The following is a 19498-nucleotide window of genomic DNA, read 5'->3' as shown; positions in this document are numbered from 1 at the left end:
TATTGATGGATGTGGAGATATGATGTTACAGGTACCGCAGTGTCTGCCCCCACATGGTCTTGTGTGAGGTTGGGTTAAGTCATCCGCAAACTGTTTTGCTTTGACTAACTTCCTTCTAAATGATGTTCCAGTACGTCTGACGAATTTGAAGATAGGGCGTGATGTACTGGCTCTAGATGATATTGGGGAGCCTGGGGTGTTTCCACTTGTATGGGAACCAGATAATCCTGAGAAGCTCCTGGTTCTACTGAGTTCTGGTTCCAATCTTTTTACCGATTCAACTAACTCTTGATCGCTGCCAAATGTTGAAATAACGCGGACTGCTGGTTCTGGAGACTTTGGGACCAGGACACTGCTGTTTGAGTTGTCCAGTGGTTTGAGGCATCTTTCAAAGCCTTTGACTTTTTCACTGATGTTATCTACCATAGTTTTAGGGTAGTTGGATTGGAAGAAAAAGGTTTTTAATTCATCAATTTGTTTTCGGAGTCTGTCGTTATCATTGATGATTTTACCATTATTGTCCTTTTGTACAGAAACCACTTTAGACAGATTATTTGTTCTCTGCTTATCATTCCAAGGATTATATTCTTTGTTAGTGTCTGGGATCGATGAAGACTGAAATGTAGCTGCACTCTTGTTTTGAGGAGATGCATGCTTTTTAGCTCTTTCAACTCAACTAACAAAGAATTGTTTGACTGCATCAATATTGTTGTCCAAAAGAGTGTATTTATCAGACTTAGCTGCAGCATACATTACACTTGGTTACTTGAATTAATATTTTGATATTCTTGTGTTGACTATTTTGTAATGTTTGTCATAAATATGTATTTATGTTACGTCACAGTTGACCAGAATTCGTGAAACCGCCTGACTGACTGACTGACGGACCAGACACAGGATTTGGAGCAAATATAAGCAACGTGATGTTTCACAACGATTGAACGAGGAAAAACACCGATGAAAAAAGGCACAGTTGTTCCGGATACTACACTAGCATTTCATTCTACACCGGCAGAGATACTGTCCTTTGTGCACAAGTCAGGAGATTACAGCGAATCACATGAACAGAGAGATTCGGAACAGTAGCTTACTTAAATCACCATGATAATAATGACTAATTCATATTGTTAAATATTATCGCTGTGAGATGAAGAAAATTACACAGTCAGATTCACACGCGGTGTCTTCACAAACTTTGATGTGAAGAATTGATGTCACATGTGAAATAATTATCAGTAGGTTAATAAGTCTGGATACTGGTGAAGCGGTAACCATAATATTTTATGTCACGTGACTGTTATCAACCAACCAGCTTCCATCAATGACCAATCAAAACCCAGGATTACTGTCGGGTCTTAAAACAGAAGCAAGGCTATTATATATTGCACCTATCAGTATAGACTGCACCTCCGCGCTGAGGTCAACAACCTGGCCTCATTAGGTTCTCAATTTCAATTTGTTTTATTTGAGGATTTGTTCACTCTGTCATGTCCTTTCAGAAACTACAAGAAAAGTTACACACCATTTCCTCAAGTCCTAACACCAAAGGATGTAAAGTTGTGACCCAAACCAAGCATGAAAAGCTTGAAATCTATCTAAACTTTTATCATTATTTAGGATATTCATATTTTAACACATCCAAAAGGGTAAACTTCCAAGAGGTATGCTTAGGTGTCTCTTCTTGTTAAATATGTAAACAATGATCAATATCAGTGTGTCTTCACAATACCTGGTGACTTGTTTGTTGGTATGTTTGTTGGTGACAGTGTGACCTTTCTCTGTTTCTTTGTTTACAGGTGAAATGATCGCAGACATAACAAAGGACAACGACATTCCGGGGTTATGTTCTTCTTCATGCCCCCTTTAGCAAAACAAGACAATGGAACTGTTTAGATGGCATAGAATTTATACAAGTGGTTAAGAAATTACATAGAATATGCATTGTTTACTCGACGTTCTAGTTCGACCTGTTATAAAAGAGAAACTACTGCAGTATAATGCCAGTATACTAGCTTGTGGTAGCTGGTATATTATGATATTCCTCATTCTTATCCAGTTGTTGTTGGAGTCGCCAGTGCAGTGGTTCAAGTGCACCTTCTGGTTTCTGTACTGTGTTTCGAATCCTACTTTTTTCTCTCTTTGATTCGAGCTTTTTTTCAAAATCTTAATTGGTTTTGTGTCGATTTGAGATGAAGGATATTGCGATAATGCGACCGGATTATAACTTCTCGTATATATACCAAGTTCTGTTACTAAACCAAACTATTTAAAGATGATAGCACTCTTCCTGTTATGTTGGATTGCAGGAGCACTATCTCAAGAACACGACCAAGACTTTGACTGTCCTGATCCAAATGGTCTGTTTACTGACCCTACCTCTTGTGAATATTACTACAACTGTGGGTCTGGTGTAGCTTGGAGGTACCCCTGTGCAGATGGGACACTTTGGGATCAAGACATTCAGAACGTAAGTTGTCCTTGTAACATAATAGCCTTAAAAATTTAAAATCAGACATTTAAAAATACTCTGAAATAATCAATGCAGTAGGAGATAAGGAGATCCATGAGTCGGAACAAAGTTTATAAACTACAAATTAATATAAAATGTGATTTATTGATGTAATTTACTCCTTGGGAAATTAGTTAGAATAGCTTTTCCATTTATATTCGTCTTTGCAGTGCAACTGGGAAGCACAAGTAGATTGCAAAATTGATGACAACAGTGATGAAAACAATGAAGGTGATTCATCTGATGAAAATGAAGATGAAAATGATGATGAAGATGGTGATGAAAATGACAATGAAAATGACGATGAAAATGACGATGAAAATGACGATGAAAATGACGAAAACAACGATGATGAATCCTCGGACAACTATGGAGATAAAGACGTTGTGTGCTACTTTATTAACTGGGCCTGGTACCGTGAGGGGAACGGTAAATACTCAGCAGATAATGTAGACCCAACACTCTGTACCATTATAAACTACGCATTCGCTGTCTTGGAAAACAACAAGATCAAGGTCCATGATCCTTGGGCAGACACTGATGTGGGTGGAGGAGAGTTCTTTAAAAAGATTGTTGATTTAAAGAATGCTGCAGGATCCAGGGTCAGAAAAGTTCTCTTGGCTATTGGCGGCTGGAATGACAGCGAAGGCTCCAAGTATTCGGATCTAGCCAAGTCCCCTCAGCTGAGGTAGAGTTTAGATATATTAGCTGATCTTAAGATACAAGTCTCTTTACTTTCTAAATCCTGTTAAGATTATATGAATGCACATCTTTATCTAAGGAGCATTCCTTGACCTAAAAATGTATAATACATGTACAATTAATCGCCAACAAATTTCAGGACGGCATTCAATTCTGATGTTCTGGAAATTCTTCAAAAGTGGAAGTTTGATGGACTGGACCTGGATTGGGAGTATCCCGCCTGTTGGCAGGCTAATTGTGATGAATCAGGTATAAAATATAACAACAACTTAGGACATACCGATACAGTACTCCTTCTATAAATCAATAGAGTAAAGTGATATATTTTTTAGTTATACTGCCATTAATAACACAATCTACCCAACCCAGATCCATCAGACAAGACCAACTTTGGAATCTGGGTAAAGGAGTTGAAGGAGCTGTTTGCTCCTCACAATATGCTGGTAACTGCTGCTGTTTCTGCCAGTCAGGCTGTCATTGATGCTGGCTACGATGTTCCAGTTCTGGCTCAGTACCTTGACTATCTTAACCTCATGTCTTACGATTTCCATGGCTCTTGGGAGACTGTCACAGGACACAATTCTCCTCTCTTAGGTTGCAATGCTGACAAACTCAACACGGACACTGCTGTTAGACACTGGATTGCTAAAGGCTTTCCAGCCAACAAGATCCAGATGGGACTAGGCATTTATGGTCGGTCTTTTACTCTAACCAATTCTGCAAATAATGGGATCGGAGCTGATTCAAGTGGAGCCGGTGTTGAAGGTAACGATGCTAATATAAATAGACTTATAGAGTAGCCATGTAGGCACTGAAACTAATCCATGATAACTTTTAATTATCTACCTTCATAATATTATGTGAACTCTACTTTTAGGTAAGTGGACAAAACAAGCAGGTTATATGGGATATCATGAGATCTGCCTGAACATCAAGGACAAGGGCTGGACTAAAGTTAAGGGTGATGAATGCATTGTTGGTCCTCATGCCTACATGGGGGACCAGTGGGTTGGATTTGATGATCTTGAAACAGTTAAAATAAAGGTAATACTATTGTTCTTAAATCAAAATTCAGATAGGTCAGATGCTAGTAATTGTTTATCAGTTTTTATACAGTCTCACTTTTGCAGATGCAGTACATCAAAGACATGGGGCTAGCAGGTGGAATGGTTTGGGATACTTCAATGGATGATTTCAAAGACCTGTGCGGAGATGGAAAAAACCCTTTCCTGACTGCAATGCGAACATATCTCTCTCCATCAGAAAATGATGACAACAGTGATGAAAATGATGATGAAAATGAAGATGAAAATGATGATGAAGATGGTGATGAAAATGACGATGAAAATGACGATGAAAATGATGACGAAAATGACGAAAACAACGATGATGAATCCTCGGACAACTATGGAGATAAAGACGTTGTGTGCTACTTTATTAACTGGGCTTGGTACCGTGAGGGGAACGGTAAATACTCAGCAGATAATGTAGACCCAACACTCTGTACCATTATAAACTACGCATTCGCTGTCTTGGACAACAACAAGATCAAGGTCCATGATCCTTGGGCAGACACTGATGTGGGTGGAGGAGAGTTCTTTAAAAAGATTGTCGATTTAAAGAATGCTGCAGGATCCAGGGTCAGAAAAGTTCTCTTGGCTATTGGCGGCTGGAATGACAGCGAAGGCTCCAAGTATTCGGATCTAGCCAAATCCCCTCAGCTTAGGTAGAGTTTAGATATATTAGCTGAACTTAAGATACAAGTCTCTTTACTTTCTAAATCCTGTTAAGATTATATGAATGCACATCTTTATCTAAGGATCATTCCTTGACCTAAAAATGTATAATAAATGTACAATTAATCGCCAACAAATTTCAGGGCGGCATTCAATTTTGATGTTCTGGAAATTCTTCAAAAGTGGAAGTTTGATGGACTGGACCTGGATTGGGAGTATCCCGCCTGTTGGCAGGCTAATTGTGTTGAATCAGGTATAAAATATAACAACAACTTAGGACATACCGATACAGTACTCCTTCTATAAATCAATAGAGTAAAATTATATATTTTGTAGTTATACTGCCATTAATAACACAATCTACCCAACCCAGATCCATCAGACAAGACCAACTTTGGAATCTGGGTAAAGGAGTTGAAGGAGCTGTTTGCTCCTCACAATATGCTGGTAACTGCTGCTGTTTCTGCCAGTCAGGCTGTCATTGATGCTGGCTACGATGTTCCAGTTCTGGCTCAGTACCTTGACTATCTTAACCTCATGTCTTACGATTTCCATGGCTCTTGGGAGACTGTCACAGGACACAATTCTCCTCTCTTAGGTTGCAATGCTGACAAACTCAACACGGACACTGCTGTTAGACACTGGATTGCTAAAGGCTTTCCAGCCAACAAGATCCAGATGGGACTAGGCATTTATGGTCGGTCTTTTACTCTAACCAATTCTGCAAATAATGGGATCGGAGCTGATTCAAGTGGAGCCGGTGTTGAAGGTAACGATGCTAATATAAATAGACTTATAGAGTAGCCATGTAGGCACTGAAACTAATCCATGATAACTTTTAATTATCTACCTTCATAATATTATGTGAACTCTACTTTTAGGTAAGTGGACAAAACAAGCAGGTTATATGGGATATCATGAGATCTGCCTGAACATCAAGGACAAGGGCTGGACTAAAGTTAAGGGTGATGAATGCATTGTTGGTCCTCATGCCTACATGGGGGACCAGTGGGTTGGATTTGATGATCTTGAAACAGTTAAAATAAAGGTAATACTATTGTTCTTAAATCAAAATTCAGATAGGTCAGATGCTAGTAATTGTTTATCAGTTTTTATACAGTCTCACTTTTGCAGATGCAGTACATCAAAGACATGGGGCTAGCAGGTGGAATGGTTTGGGATACTTCAATGGATGATTTCAAAGACCTGTGCGGAGATGGAAAAAACCCTTTCCTGACTGCAATGCGAACATATCTCTCTCCATCAGAAAATGATGACAACAGTGATGGAAATGATGATGAAAATGAAGATGAAAATGATGATGAAGATGGTGATGAAAATGACGATGAAAATGACGATGAAAATGACGATGAAAATGACGAAAACAACGATGATGAATCCTCGGAAAACTATGGAGATAAGGACGTTGTGTGCTACTTTATTAACTGGGCCTGGTACCGTGAGGGGAACGGTAAATACTCAGCAGATAATGTAGACCCAACACTCTGTACCATTATAAACTACGCATTCGCTGTCTTGGACAACAACAAGATCAAGGTCCATGATCCTTGGGCAGACACTGATGTGGGTGGAGGAGAGTTCTTTAAAAAGATTGTCGATTTAAAGAATGCTGCAGGATCCAGGGTCAGAAAAGTTCTCTTGGCTATTGGCGGCTGGAATGACAGCGAAGGCTCCAAGTATTCGGATCTAGCCAAATCCCCTCAGCTTAGGTAGAGTTTAGATATATTAGCTGAACTTAAGATACAAGTCTCTTTACTTTCTAAATCCTGTTAAGATTATATGAATGCACATCTTTATCTAAGGATCATTCCTTGACCTAAAAATGTATAATAAATGTACAATTAATCACCAACAAATTTCAGGGCGGCATTCAATTCTGATGTTCTGGAAATTCTTCACAAGTGGAAGTTTGATGGACTGGACCTGGATTGGGAGTATCCCGCCTGTTGGCAGGCTAATTGTGTTGAATCAGGTATAAAATATAACAACAACTTAGGACATACCGATACAGTACTCCTTCTATAAATCAATAAAGTAAAGTGATATATTTTGTAGTTATGTACTGCCATTAATAACACAATCTACCCAACCCAGATCCATCAGACAAGACCAACTTTGGAATCTGGGTAAAGGAGTTGAAGGAGCTGTTTGCTCCTCACAATATGCTGGTAACTGCTGCTGTTTCTGCCAGTCAGGCTGTCATTGATGCTGGCTACGATGTTCCAGTTCTGGCTCAGTACCTTGACTATCTTAACCTCATGTCTTACGATTTCCATGGCTCTTGGGAGACTGTCACAGGACACAATTCTCCTCTCTTAGGTTGCAATGCTGACAAACTCAACACGGACACTGCTGTTAAACACTGGATTGCTAAAGGCTTTCCAGCCAACAAGATCCAGATGGGACTAGGCATTTATGGTCGGTCTTTTACTCTAACAAACTCTGCAAATAATGGGATCGGAGCTGATTCAAGTGGAGCCGGTGTTGAAGGTAACGATGCTAATATAAATAGACTTATAGAGTAGCCATGTAGGCACTGAAACTAATCCATGATAACTTTTAATTATCTACCTTCATAATATGTGAACTCTACTTTTAGGTAAGTGGACAAAACAAGCAGGTTATATGGGATATCATGAGATCTGCCTAAACATCAAGGACAAGGGCTGGACTAAAGTTAAGGGTGATGAATGCATTGTTGGTCCTCATGCCTACATGGGGGACCAGTGGGTTGGATTTGATGATCTTGAAACAGTTAAAATAAAGGTAATACTATTGTTCTTAAATCAAAATTCAGATAGGTCAGATGCCAGTAATTGTTTATCAGTTTTTATACAGTCTCACTTTTGCAGATGCAGTACATCAAAGACATGGGGCTAGCAGGTGGAATGGTTTGGGATACTTCAATGGATGATTTCAAAGACCTGTGCGGAGATGGAAAAAACCCTTTCCTGACTGCAATGCGAACATATCTCTCTCCATCAGAAAATGATGACAACAGTGATGAAAATGATGATGAAAATGAAGATGAAAATGATGATGAAGATGGTGATGAAAATGACGATGAAAATGACGATGAAAATGACGATGAAAATGACGAAAACAACGATGATGAATCCTCGGAAAACTATGGAGATAAGGACGTTGTGTGCTACTTTATTAACTGGGCCTGGTACCGTGAGGGGAACGGTAAATACTCAGCAGATAATGTAGACCCAACACTCTGTACCATTATAAACTACGCATTCGCTGTCTTGGACAACAACAAGATCAAGGTCCATGATCCTTGGGCAGACACTGATGTGGGTGGAGGAGAGTTCTTTAAAAAGATTGTTGATTTAAAGAATGCTGCAGGATCCAGGGTCAGAAAGGTTCTCTTGGCTATTGGCGGCTGGAATGACAGCGAAGGCTCCAAGTATTCGGATCTAGCCAAATCCCCTCAGCTTAGGTAGAGTTTAGATATATTATCTGATCTTAAGATACAAGTCTCTTTACTTTCTAAATCCTGTTAAGATTATATGAATGCACATCTTTATCTAAGGATCATTCCTTGACCTAAAAATGTATAATAAATGTACAATTAATCACCAACAAATTTCAGGGCGGCATTCAATTCTGATGTTCTGGAAATTCTTCACAAGTGGAAGTTTGATGGACTGGACCTGGATTGGGAGTATCCCGCCTGTTGGCAGGCTAATTGTAATGAATCAGGTATAAAATATAACAACAACTTAGGACATACCGATACAGTACTCCTTCTATAAATCAATAGAGTAAAGTGATATATTTTGTAGTTATACTGCCATTAATAACACAATCTACCCAACCCAGATCCATCAGACAAGACCAACTTTGGAATCTGGGTAAAGGAGTTGAAGGAGCTGTTTGCTCCTCACAATATGCTGGTAACTGCTGCTGTTTCTGCCAGTCAGGCTGTTATTGATGCTGGCTACGATGTTCCAGTTCTGGCTCAGTACCTTGACTATCTTAACCTCATGTCTTACGATTTCCATGGCTCTTGGGAGACTGTCACAGGACACAATTCTCCTCTCTTAGGTTGCAATGCTGACAAACTCAACACGGACACTGCTGTTAAACACTGGATTGCTAAAGGCTTTCCAGCCAACAAGATCCAGATGGGACTAGGCATTTATGGTCGGTCTTTTACTCTAACCAATTCTGCAAATAATGGGATCGGAGCTGATTCAAGTGGAGCCGGTGTTGAAGGTAACGATGCTAATATAAATAGACTTATAGAGTAGCCATGTAGGCACTGAAACTAATCCATGATAACTTTTAATTATCTACCTTCATAATATTATGTGAACTCTACTTTTAGGTAAGTGGACAAAACAAGCAGGTTATATGGGATATCATGAGATCTGCCTGAACATCAAGGACAAGGGCTGGACTAAAGTTAAGGGTGATGAATGCATTGTTGGTCCTCACGCCTACATGGGGGACCAGTGGGTTGGATTTGATGATCTTGAAACAGTTAAAATAAAGGTAATATTATTGTTTTTAAATCAAAATTCAGATAGGTCAGATGCCAGTAATTGTTTATCAGTTTTTATACAGTCTAACTTTTGCAGATGCAGTACATCAAAGACATGGGGCTAGCAGGTGGAATGGTTTGGGATACTTCAATGGATGATTTCAAAGACCTGTGCGGAGATGGAAAAAACCCTTTCCTGACTGCAATGCGAACATATCTCTCTCCATCAGAAAATGATGACAACAGTGATGAAAGTGATGATGAAAATGAAGATGAAAATGACGATGAAAATGACGATGAAAATGACGATGAAAATGACGATAAAAATGACGAAAACAACGATGATGAATCCTCGGAAAACTATGGAGATAAAGACGTTGTGTGCTACTTTATTAACTGGGCCTGGTACCGTGAGGGGAACGGTAAATACTCAGCAGATAATGTAGACCCAACACTCTGTACCATTATAAACTACGCATTCGCTGTCTTGGACAACAACAAGATCAAGGTCCATGATCCTTGGGCAGACACTGATGTGGGTGGAGGAGAGTTCTTTAAAAAGATTGTTGATTTAAAGAATGCTGCAGGATCCAGGGTCAGAAAGGTTCTCTTGGCTATTGGCGGCTGGAATGACAGCGAAGGCTCCAAGTATTCGGATCTAGCCAAGTCCCCTCAGCTGAGGTAGAGTTTAGATATATTATCTGATCTTAAGATACAAGTCTCTTTACTTTCTAACTCCTGTTAAGATTATATGAATGCACATCTTTATCTAAGGACCATTCCTTGACCTAAAAATGTATAATAAATGTACAATTAATCACCAACAAATTTCAGGGCGGCATTCAATTCTGATGTTCTGGAAATTCTTCAAAAGTGGAAGTTTGATGGACTGGACCTGGATTGGGAGTATCCCGCCTGTTGGCAGGCTAATTGTGATGAATCAGGTATAAAATATAACAACAACTTAGGACATACCGATACATAAACAGTACCTACTCCTTCTATAAATCAATAGAGTAAAGTGATATATTTTGTAGTTATACTGCCATTAATAACACAATCTACCCAACCCAGATCCATCAGACAAGACCAACTTTGGAATCTGGGTAAAGGAGTTGAAGGAGCTGTTTGCTCCTCACAATATGCTGGTAACTGCTGCTGTTTCTGCCAGTCAGGCTGTTATTGATGCTGGCTACGATGTTCCAGTTCTGGCTCAGTACCTTGACTATCTTAACCTCATGTCTTACGATTTCCATGGCTCTTGGGAGACTGTCACAGGACACAATTCTCCTCTCTTAGGTTGCAATGCTGACAAACTCAACACGGACACTGCTGTTAAACACTGGATTGCTAAAGGCTTTCCAGCCAACAAGATCCAGATGGGACTAGGCATTTATGGTCGGTCTTTTACTCTAACAAACTCTGCAAATAATGGCATCGGAGCTGATTCAAGTGGAGCCGGGGTTGAAGGTAACGATGCTAATATAAATAGACTTATAGAGTAGCCATGTAGGCACTGAAACTAATCCATGATAACTTTTAATTATCTACCTTCATAATATTATGTGAACTCTACTTTTAGGTAAGTGGACAAAGCAAGCAGGTTATATGGGATATCATGAGATCTGCCTGAACATCAAGGACAAGGGCTGGACTAAAGTTAAGGGTGATGAATGCATTGTTGGTCCTCACGCCTACATGGGGGACCAGTGGGTTGGATTTGATGATCTTGAAACAGTTAAAATAAAGGTAATATTATTGTTTTTAAATCAAAATTCAGATAGGTCAGATGCCAGTAATTGTTTATCAGTTTTTATACAGTCTAACTTTTGCAGATGCAGTACATCAAAGACATGGGGCTAGCAGGTGGAATGGTTTGGGATACTTCAATGGATGATTTCAAAGACCTGTGCGGAGATGGAAAAAACCCTTTCCTGACTGCAATGCGAACATATCTCTCTCCATCAGAAAATGATGACAACAGTGATGAAAATGATGATGAAAATGACGATGAAAATGACGATGAAAATGACGATGAAAATGACGATGAGAATGACGATGAAAATGACGATGAAAATGACGATGAAAATGAGGATGAAAGTGATGATGAAAATGAGGATGAAGACAATAAATCAAGTAATTTGTTTTATTTAAGATTATCTGCTGGAGTTAATTAGTATGTTCTATGTTAGTATGAGCAAGAAAAGATATTATTGCTATCTATACTGTACGTTATATGATTTAAAATATGTCATATTATATCTACTGACCGATAAAAGTTCCTTTCTTCAGAGTGCAACCAGAAGAGTGCTAAAGCTCTGAAGAAAAAGGTTAAGAAGGTGAAAAACGCAGAGAAGAAGGTGAAGTTCAGTGCGAAAAAGATCAAACAGGTTACAGAAGGAACGACAGCTACGATAAGTTGCAAGAATGGGTGAGCAAAAACTTGTACAGTATCACACACATTAATTGATTTTTAAGCACTAATTGATAAATAAAAACAAACTGGATTTTACAGTGTATTCTTTAGAGTATAAATATAATTTTGTTACAGGTTCAGAATTTCGGGAAATAGTGTTCTTACGTGCCAGAAGAATGATTGGGGAGAGCTTCCCGAATGTAAGTTATGATAATAAAACAAAATACAATAATCATTTTAATTAAGTTCACCTGTAACACCTTACCTTAGCTTAATAATGGATCCCCATGCTGCGTTAGCCGACATTATATTCACTCCCTATTATAACCGAGATTTTGCTTGCGTTATCAAAATGAATATTTTAGTAACTTATACCAATTACTGTAAGTAAGGAAATACAAATAATAATGAAGCAAAACCATCATGAGCAACTGTTTGTGAGTTTAAATATTTTATCTCAGGTATCGAAGATAACGGAGATTTGGAGAAGTGCAACAAGAAGAGTGCTAAAGCTCTGGAGAAAAAGGTTAAGAAGGTGAAAAACGCAGTGAAGAAGGTGACGTTCAGTGTGAAAAAGATCAAACAGGTTACAGAAGGAACGACAGCTACGATAAGTTGCAAGAATGGGTGAGCAAAAACTTGTACAGTATCACACACCTTAATTGATTTTTAAGCACTAATTGATAAATAAAAACAAACTGGATTTTACAGTGTATTCTTTAGAGTATAAATATAATTTTGTTACAGGTTCAGAATTTCGGGAAATAGTGTTCTTACGTGCCAGAAGAATGATTGGAGAGAGCTTCCCGAATGTAAGATATGATAATAAAACAAAATACAATTATCACTTTAATTAAGTTCACCTGTAACACCTTACCTTAGCTTTATAATGGATCCCCATGCCGCGTTAGTCGACATTATATTATTCACTCCCCTATCATAACCGAGATTTTGCTCCCGTTATCAAATGAATATTTTAGTAACTTATACCAATTACTGTAAGTAAGGAAATAAAAATAATAATGAAGCGAAACCATGAGCAACTGTTTGTGAGTTTAAAGATTTTATCTCAGGTATCGAAGATAACGGAGATTTGGAGAAGTGCAACAAGAAGAGTGCTAAAGCTCTGGAGAAAAAGGTTAAGAAGGTGAAAAACGCAGTGAAGAAGGTGACGTTCAGTGTGAAAAAGATCAAACAGGTTACAGAAGGAACGACAGCTACGATAAGTTGCAAGAATGGGTGAGCAAAAACTTGTACAGTATCACACACATTAATTGAACTTTAAGCACTAATTGATAAATAAAAACAAACTGGATTTTACAGTGTATTCTTTAGAGTATAAATATAATTTTGTTACAGGTTCAGAATTTCGGGAAATAGTGTTCTTACGTGCCAGAAGAATGATTGGGGAGAGCTTCCCGAATGTAAGTTATGATAATAAAACAAAATACAATAATCATTTTAATTAAGTTCACCTGTAACACCTTACCTTAGCTTAATAATGGATCCCCATGCTGCGTTAGCCGACATTATATTCACTCCCTATTATAACCGAGATTTTGCTTGCGTTATCAAAATGAATATTTAAGTAACTTATACCAATTACTGTAAGTAAGGAAATAAAAATAATAATGAAGCGAAACCATGAGCAACTGTTTGTAAGTTGGTTTTGCTTAAAAAAAGATGTTATCTCAGGTATCGAAGATAACGGAGGTTTGGAGAAATACTTCACTAAGGAGGATTTTGAGGAACTCTTTCCGTACAGAAACGAAAAGGGGGAGGCTGAGTTCAAGTTGTATGAATACGAACACCTGCTGGAAGCAGCCAAGGGCTATCCTCTCTTTGCTAACGACGGCTCAGATGAAATAAACAGACGGGAGATAGCAGCATTCCTGGCAAACATAGCACAAGAGACAACTGGGGGTTGGGATACAGCCCCGGACGGCAGATATGCTTGGGGCCTCTACTTTCTGCAAGAGGTTATTATCCCCTCAGCTTGTTACATTAATCGTAACAATCCAGTGTATTGAGCTCTACAGTATTTTCGTTACTGGAGCTTTATACTAACTGAATCAGTTTGGCGATCACCACCGTACACGTATTTTAATATTCTAGATAGTGATCTAATTTACTAACATCTAATTAAGACAATTTTTTACCCACACATTTCAATTTATATTATTTGAAAGGTTGGAAGGAGTGACAATGGGGAAGTAGCTTACTGTGATGCCAACAATTCCGATGATCCTTGTCAGCCTGGTAAAAGTTACCATGGCAGAGGTCAGTAGATCAACATATGACATATCTTGAAATTAGATTCAGCTGTTTCATTTTCTGTTAGTCGGACCACCCATTGTTTCAACCAGCTAAACTTTGGCCCTGATATTTACACTTTTACAGGTTGCTGTATATTAATAACACTATTAAACTGATTTCCTTCGTCCAGGACCAATGCAATTGTCATGGAATTACAACTATGGTTTTGTAAGTAAGCAACTGTTCGGGGACAATATGGTGCTCCTAAAAAACCCACAGAGAGTGGCACAAGAAGGAAAACTTGCATTCCAAACAGCTCTTTGGTTTTGGATGACACCACAGGTACAGTAACAAACACCAACATCTTTGAATAGCACGAATAAAGCATGATATCTGTAAGCAAAAACTCTTGAATATTATTCAAAGTTTAATTCTTTACCTACATTTTTGCTGTTCTTATTAGGTGGTAGTTTGTCTTTACACTGAACACGCAGATAGAATTTCAGCTAGTGATAACACAGAAACCATAACAGGAACCCAAACCATCATGTCACGATGCAATAACTGAAAACTGGAAACCTACTGATGGTGACACGGAATGTGGACGAGATGTAGGATTTGGAGCGACTATCAACATAATCAATGGAGGTTAATTGTTATTAAACTACAACTATTGTTCTTGAATTGGCCTATGGGGTCAGAGCATTTTCCAATCAGAAGCTTAAAATAAAATCATCAACCTGCTACCATCCCATCACAAAAATTTTAGGCTTAATATTACCAGTTATATACTGTAGAGACTCTGTTGAAAATTTGTTCGTCAAAGTGAAATTAAAGCTGAGTTAGCAGTAATTAGGTCTTTACTATGTTTCTACAAGTAAAAATAATCATACCAACATTTTACAGGGGTTGAATGTGGAAAGACACCTATGGATAAAACAATACACAGAGTTGAAGGATACAAGATCTTTGCTGAAATGTTGAATACTACACCAGGACCGAACTTAGATTGTGCCACCCAAAAAACCTTTGCATCATGCTCTTGATAAACAAAATTTGGGATTTAACGATTTGAAATTCAGACATACTTGCACATGATAACACTATTATAATATTATGTATGTTTGTTAGCTAACCGGTTCTAATATAGCTAACTAGTTATTATTCAATTATTTTCATTCACAAGAATGAACAAAATCTCGATTAACTCATACCTATGAATCATATTTTATACAGCATGCAATGGAATCAAAGAATCAGGATGTAACTTTTTAAATTGGAGAATCTAATAGTAGAGAATACACTATATAATAATGTCATACATTGAAATAAATTCCAAAAATTGTCTTTTTTATTCATAAAATTGTCAATACGTATCTATCGCTATCTTTGATAGCGATAGATATATAAGCACAGAGAACAACTGAAAAATATACACTGATTTAAACTGCTAGTATACGTCTTGAAATTAAAACAAAATATTCAATTCTTATCCAGCAATTAATCTTAGATGAGATTAAAGTCATACCTCATACTACAAGTTACCTTTAGTATTACCTTAAATTGAATAAATCATGCATTGAAACAAAAATCGTTGCATTAAAACAAAAAGACGTGTCAAAACTGTTAAAAAATAGAATTTGAAAACTTGAGACAAAATAACTATACAATTTTAAAACTTACAAAAAATGTAAACTTACTGAAAAATATTCATCTTCAAATTTTTACAAACATATGATTTGATTTGAAACTTTCACAAATTTTACATATTTTACAATACAGCAAAAAATTAAAGCTTACTGAAAACGTCCATCATATTAGAACTTTGGTAAATAAAAAAATTTAATTATGATATATTTTGATTTTAAACTTTCACTTATTTTGCATTTACCATACAACAATTATTATAATAATTTGATATATCAAAATATGCTTTTGTCAATGACAATAAGTCCAGCCGAGTATAGTATATTGATGCAATGCACAGTAAGTTTAGCCGTCTAAGCAGTCTGTGGAAATGCAAGATCAAATTTAAAGAGTAAAATTTCAAAAAGGTCCTTCACAGGATAGTAGTGATGCCCAACTGGTGCACTTAGACGATCAAAACTTAGAGCCACTTGAAGTGTCATTGGTGTAGAGAAATGTAATATGCATAAAGAACACAGTCGATTTTGTTGCTGGGAACAGCTTGTCCAAACTAATGTTGTTCATTTATCTAAGGATGCACTATAATATTACAAAGAAATCAGTTTTTACGTATCATTTCTCTAACTTCTGCAAGTGCACTTTCTGCATCAGTGTAAACTGGTCTCCAAGTATCAGGCAATAAGGCAGCAGGGATTTTAGCAATTTCTTCTTGGACAATCTTCCAATGGGTGTAATCACCACATTTTTGGTGACAGGCCCAAGTTGCACTCCCAAATTCGTCAGGCGAAATTTGGTACCTCCACATTGGATGAGGAATGACCTGGGTTTTTCCACAGCGGTCGCATGTGTATTTGTAGGGATAAGCTTTCCCAAGAAGGCAAATCTCACACAATGAATCAGGTGAAACAATAACCTTGTTTTCTTGACAACACATAACACATTGTCCTCTTACTTCAAACTTTTTAAGAGCAGTAACCTTGAATTCCATTTCAAACGATTTCTTACAGATAGGACATACACCAACTGTATCTTTTTGTGTGTCATCTGCATCACACATTAGCTTGATGCAACCACCACAATATTTTACTGTCGATGTTTCAGTGCCGCAGCATGGCATAATGAGGAGATTCTCACTGACATCAAGACAAATACAACACTTTGTTTCCTCTCCCATAGCTGCTTCTAGAGAATGTGTTATTAGACAAATTCATTCAAGTTGATTTTTGTGTCATTATAAAATTAAAAATAATCATAATAAATACTATATAGCCGTGGCCAAGTGATGTTATGTCAAACTTCAATTGGATTATGATCACTTTTTTTTTAATTTGAAAATTCAATTAATTATCATATTATATATAAATCAAGCGTTACATTTCAGCCATGCAAAATTACAATGACATATTTTGATATACTAATTGATAAATGGTACTGCAATATAAGTTTCTTAATGTTTGACCGGATGACAACTAACTAAAAGAGAAAATAAACTTGATTACATAATAATTAATTCGGCTGAACCAACACATAGCAAGAGCCAAATTAACGTTGGGGCCGTCTACCAAATTTGAATGACATACAATAACAAGAAATCAAACATATCATAAATAATTATATGGATTTTGTTCATTACAATTCCGTCACAACTGATAGAAGTAAAAAGAAGAGGACAAGCGGATAGGAAATTGGACGGACAGAATTGTAACCAACAAAAACACATTTCTGAGACTCATAAGACTGATGAGCTAGTCTGGCCAGACTATATCGGCAGCCCAGAGGTACTTGATCAGTTTGGTCTTAAAAGTAGAAATCCGCTCTGACTGCCGGATACATACTGGTAGACTATTCCATTTCAGCATAGATCTACGAAAGAAGCTATTTCGGAAGGCATCCGATCAAGGCACAGTGGACCACTGTCAGTGGTACTCATATAAGTTGAAGTATCCGACCTAGCAATTATTTGAACATTGTGCCTAGTGTATCGGGCAGTGGCGTAACGAAGGGCCCTGCTGACCCCGCTGTGCAGGGGGGCGCCGTCTTATGGGGGCGCCAAATCTTCGTTTGAATGTGGGACAATTTCGAAAACTTAACTAAAGTACTAGCAAAAATGCGCGTTTTACTCTAGATGCACACTTTTTTAGAGATTTTACCGGCGTATCCTCTAAAATCACCTAATTTGTTCAATTTTAGGGAGGGGCACCAAAAGGGGAGGGGGCGCCAACAGGGGGGCGCCTTTTTGGCAGGGGGCGCCAACAGGCAACGTTACGCCACTGGTATCGGGTGCCCTCTGGACGGCATAGGACTATATATAATATAAGTAGGAAGCGAAACTGGGATTATGCTAATCATTATTTTATAGAAGGTCATAAGATCGTTATAAATAAGCTTCTGCAAGACAGGGAGAATATTTAGTTTCTTTTGCTCTGTAGCAAGTTTATCGTCATTATAGCTGGAGTAGGTTTCACCATTGATCCATTTAATAGCCCTCTTTTGGATAACAACAAACTGTTGAAGATGAGTTGCAGATTGAGGGGACCATATGACAGAACAATGTTCAAATATAGACCTAATTAACGCTAAATAGAACAATCTTTTCTGCCTTTCATCAGTAGTGAAATAACATGTTGAGAAAAGACAATTTTTTTTGAGAAAAGACAAAAGTAGTTTCTTAAGTAGTCCAAGTCTAAAGTTAGCTTTGGAAACAAGCGCTTTACATTGTGCACCCCAAAGCAAACCTTACCGGCTGGGCGTGTTACTTGAGGTAATTGCGTCTTCACAGGGGGTTAATCGGGGGGGGGGGGGGGGGGGGGGGGGGTTCATGGGTATTTTTGAATATGACCATTTTTGCCGGGAATTTTAAAACATGCCTCAAAAATTATTTTTGAACTGAAAAATTCAGCCTCGGCGCGCGCGCGTCTTGGTAGGTTATAAACCTACAATATGATGTTTACCTGGGGACCTCAGGCTATCATGTTCATAAACAATAAAGATTCGGCGGAATGACAGGCTGAGCGCGGCCCAGTAATATGATGTGGGCCCGCCGCGCACGAGCATGTCGTGGCTTTTGCCACGCGGTAGGGCGAAATGACGATGAGGATCACGATGTGAGACAGTGTGTATGGTGTGTAAACATTCCACATGCAGTTAATTTGAGCTAAAAATAGGACCATACCACGCGGTTTAGAAACAGAAATAAAAATAGTACATTTGCGCAGCTCTAGATGCTAGAGCTGAGGACAATTTAGAAAACTTTGTCTCTTCTCCTCGCCTCGGCACTAGGGTTCGCATTACTGATTGAGTTGTATCACGTGGTGACCCCCACGGTCGCTTCACTGTAGCGTCTTCGACGCTACAGGCAGGTCATACAACGTATGACAATGATTGAGCGACGAGCGTGCTAATGACTAAGGATAAAATGCTTCAACTATGAACTAGGATTAGGTTACGCTAGGGTTTCGAGTGTGGAGTGATTAATCACTTGATACATGTTACGTATCACAAATATCAGAGATATTCCGCCTTCGGCGGCGCGCGAAAAGTGGCATGCAACGTATGTCAATTAATCACCAAGATTCGGCTTTGTCTTGTCTCACGTTGCGACCTTAACTCCGGGGCCGGACCGTTCGAGGCCCAGGAGGGATACGTTTTGCGCGCGCCAAGACGGGCAATATTTGGCTGCGTCTTTAAATGTGGCATGAGTTATACTCAGAAAAACA

The 19498-nt window shown here is 38.3% G+C and overlaps 2 protein-coding genes across 2 annotated transcripts in view; both read left to right on the top strand.

Moving 5' to 3' along the window:
* LOC134822799 (protein ABHD13-like) overlaps positions 1 to 19498 on the top strand; it is a 948842-nt gene that overhangs the window by 846620 nt on the left and 82724 nt on the right. The gene's annotated exons all lie outside the window — the stretch shown is intronic.
* LOC134822539 (uncharacterized) lies at positions 2129 to 15492 on the top strand. The gene is made up of 31 exons (XM_063833648.1): positions 2129 to 2467; positions 2680 to 3197; positions 3351 to 3460; positions 3581 to 3976; positions 4089 to 4255; positions 4342 to 4937; positions 5091 to 5200; positions 5321 to 5716; positions 5829 to 5995; positions 6082 to 6677; positions 6831 to 6940; positions 7063 to 7458; positions 7568 to 7734; positions 7821 to 8416; positions 8570 to 8679; positions 8800 to 9195; positions 9308 to 9474; positions 9561 to 10144; positions 10298 to 10407; positions 10538 to 10933; positions 11046 to 11212; positions 11299 to 11599; positions 11756 to 11894; positions 12015 to 12079; positions 12341 to 12506; positions 13239 to 13303; positions 13575 to 13858; positions 14069 to 14159; positions 14326 to 14477; positions 14669 to 14783; positions 15042 to 15492. Exons 1-31 carry the CDS (start codon positions 2273 to 2275, stop codon positions 15179 to 15181), a joined length of 7968 nt encoding a protein of 2655 aa, XP_063689718.1. The 5' UTR covers positions 2129 to 2272; the 3' UTR covers positions 15182 to 15492.

Source organism: Bolinopsis microptera, chromosome 11 (assembly GCF_026151205.1).
Source record: "Bolinopsis microptera isolate Bmic1 chromosome 11, MBARI_Bmic_1.0, whole genome shotgun sequence".
In the NCBI taxonomy this organism is placed as follows: Eukaryota; Metazoa; Ctenophora; class Tentaculata; order Lobata; family Bolinopsidae; genus Bolinopsis; species Bolinopsis microptera.
Note: the sequence above shows the minus strand (reverse complement) of the source record. Positions and strands in the feature narration are given on the sequence as shown.

Coding starts and splice junctions, on each gene's coding strand:
- LOC134822539 (XM_063833648.1), top strand. CDS start 2,273: ATGATAGCACTCTTCCTGTTATGTTGGATTGCAGGAGCACTATCTCAA. Junction 4,938..5,090: donor GCCAAATCCCCTCAGCTTAG/GTAGAGTTTAGA, acceptor AACAAATTTCAG/GGCGGCATTCAATTTTGATG. Junction 9,475..9,560: donor TTGAAACAGTTAAAATAAAG/GTAATATTATTG, acceptor TAACTTTTGCAG/ATGCAGTACATCAAAGACAT.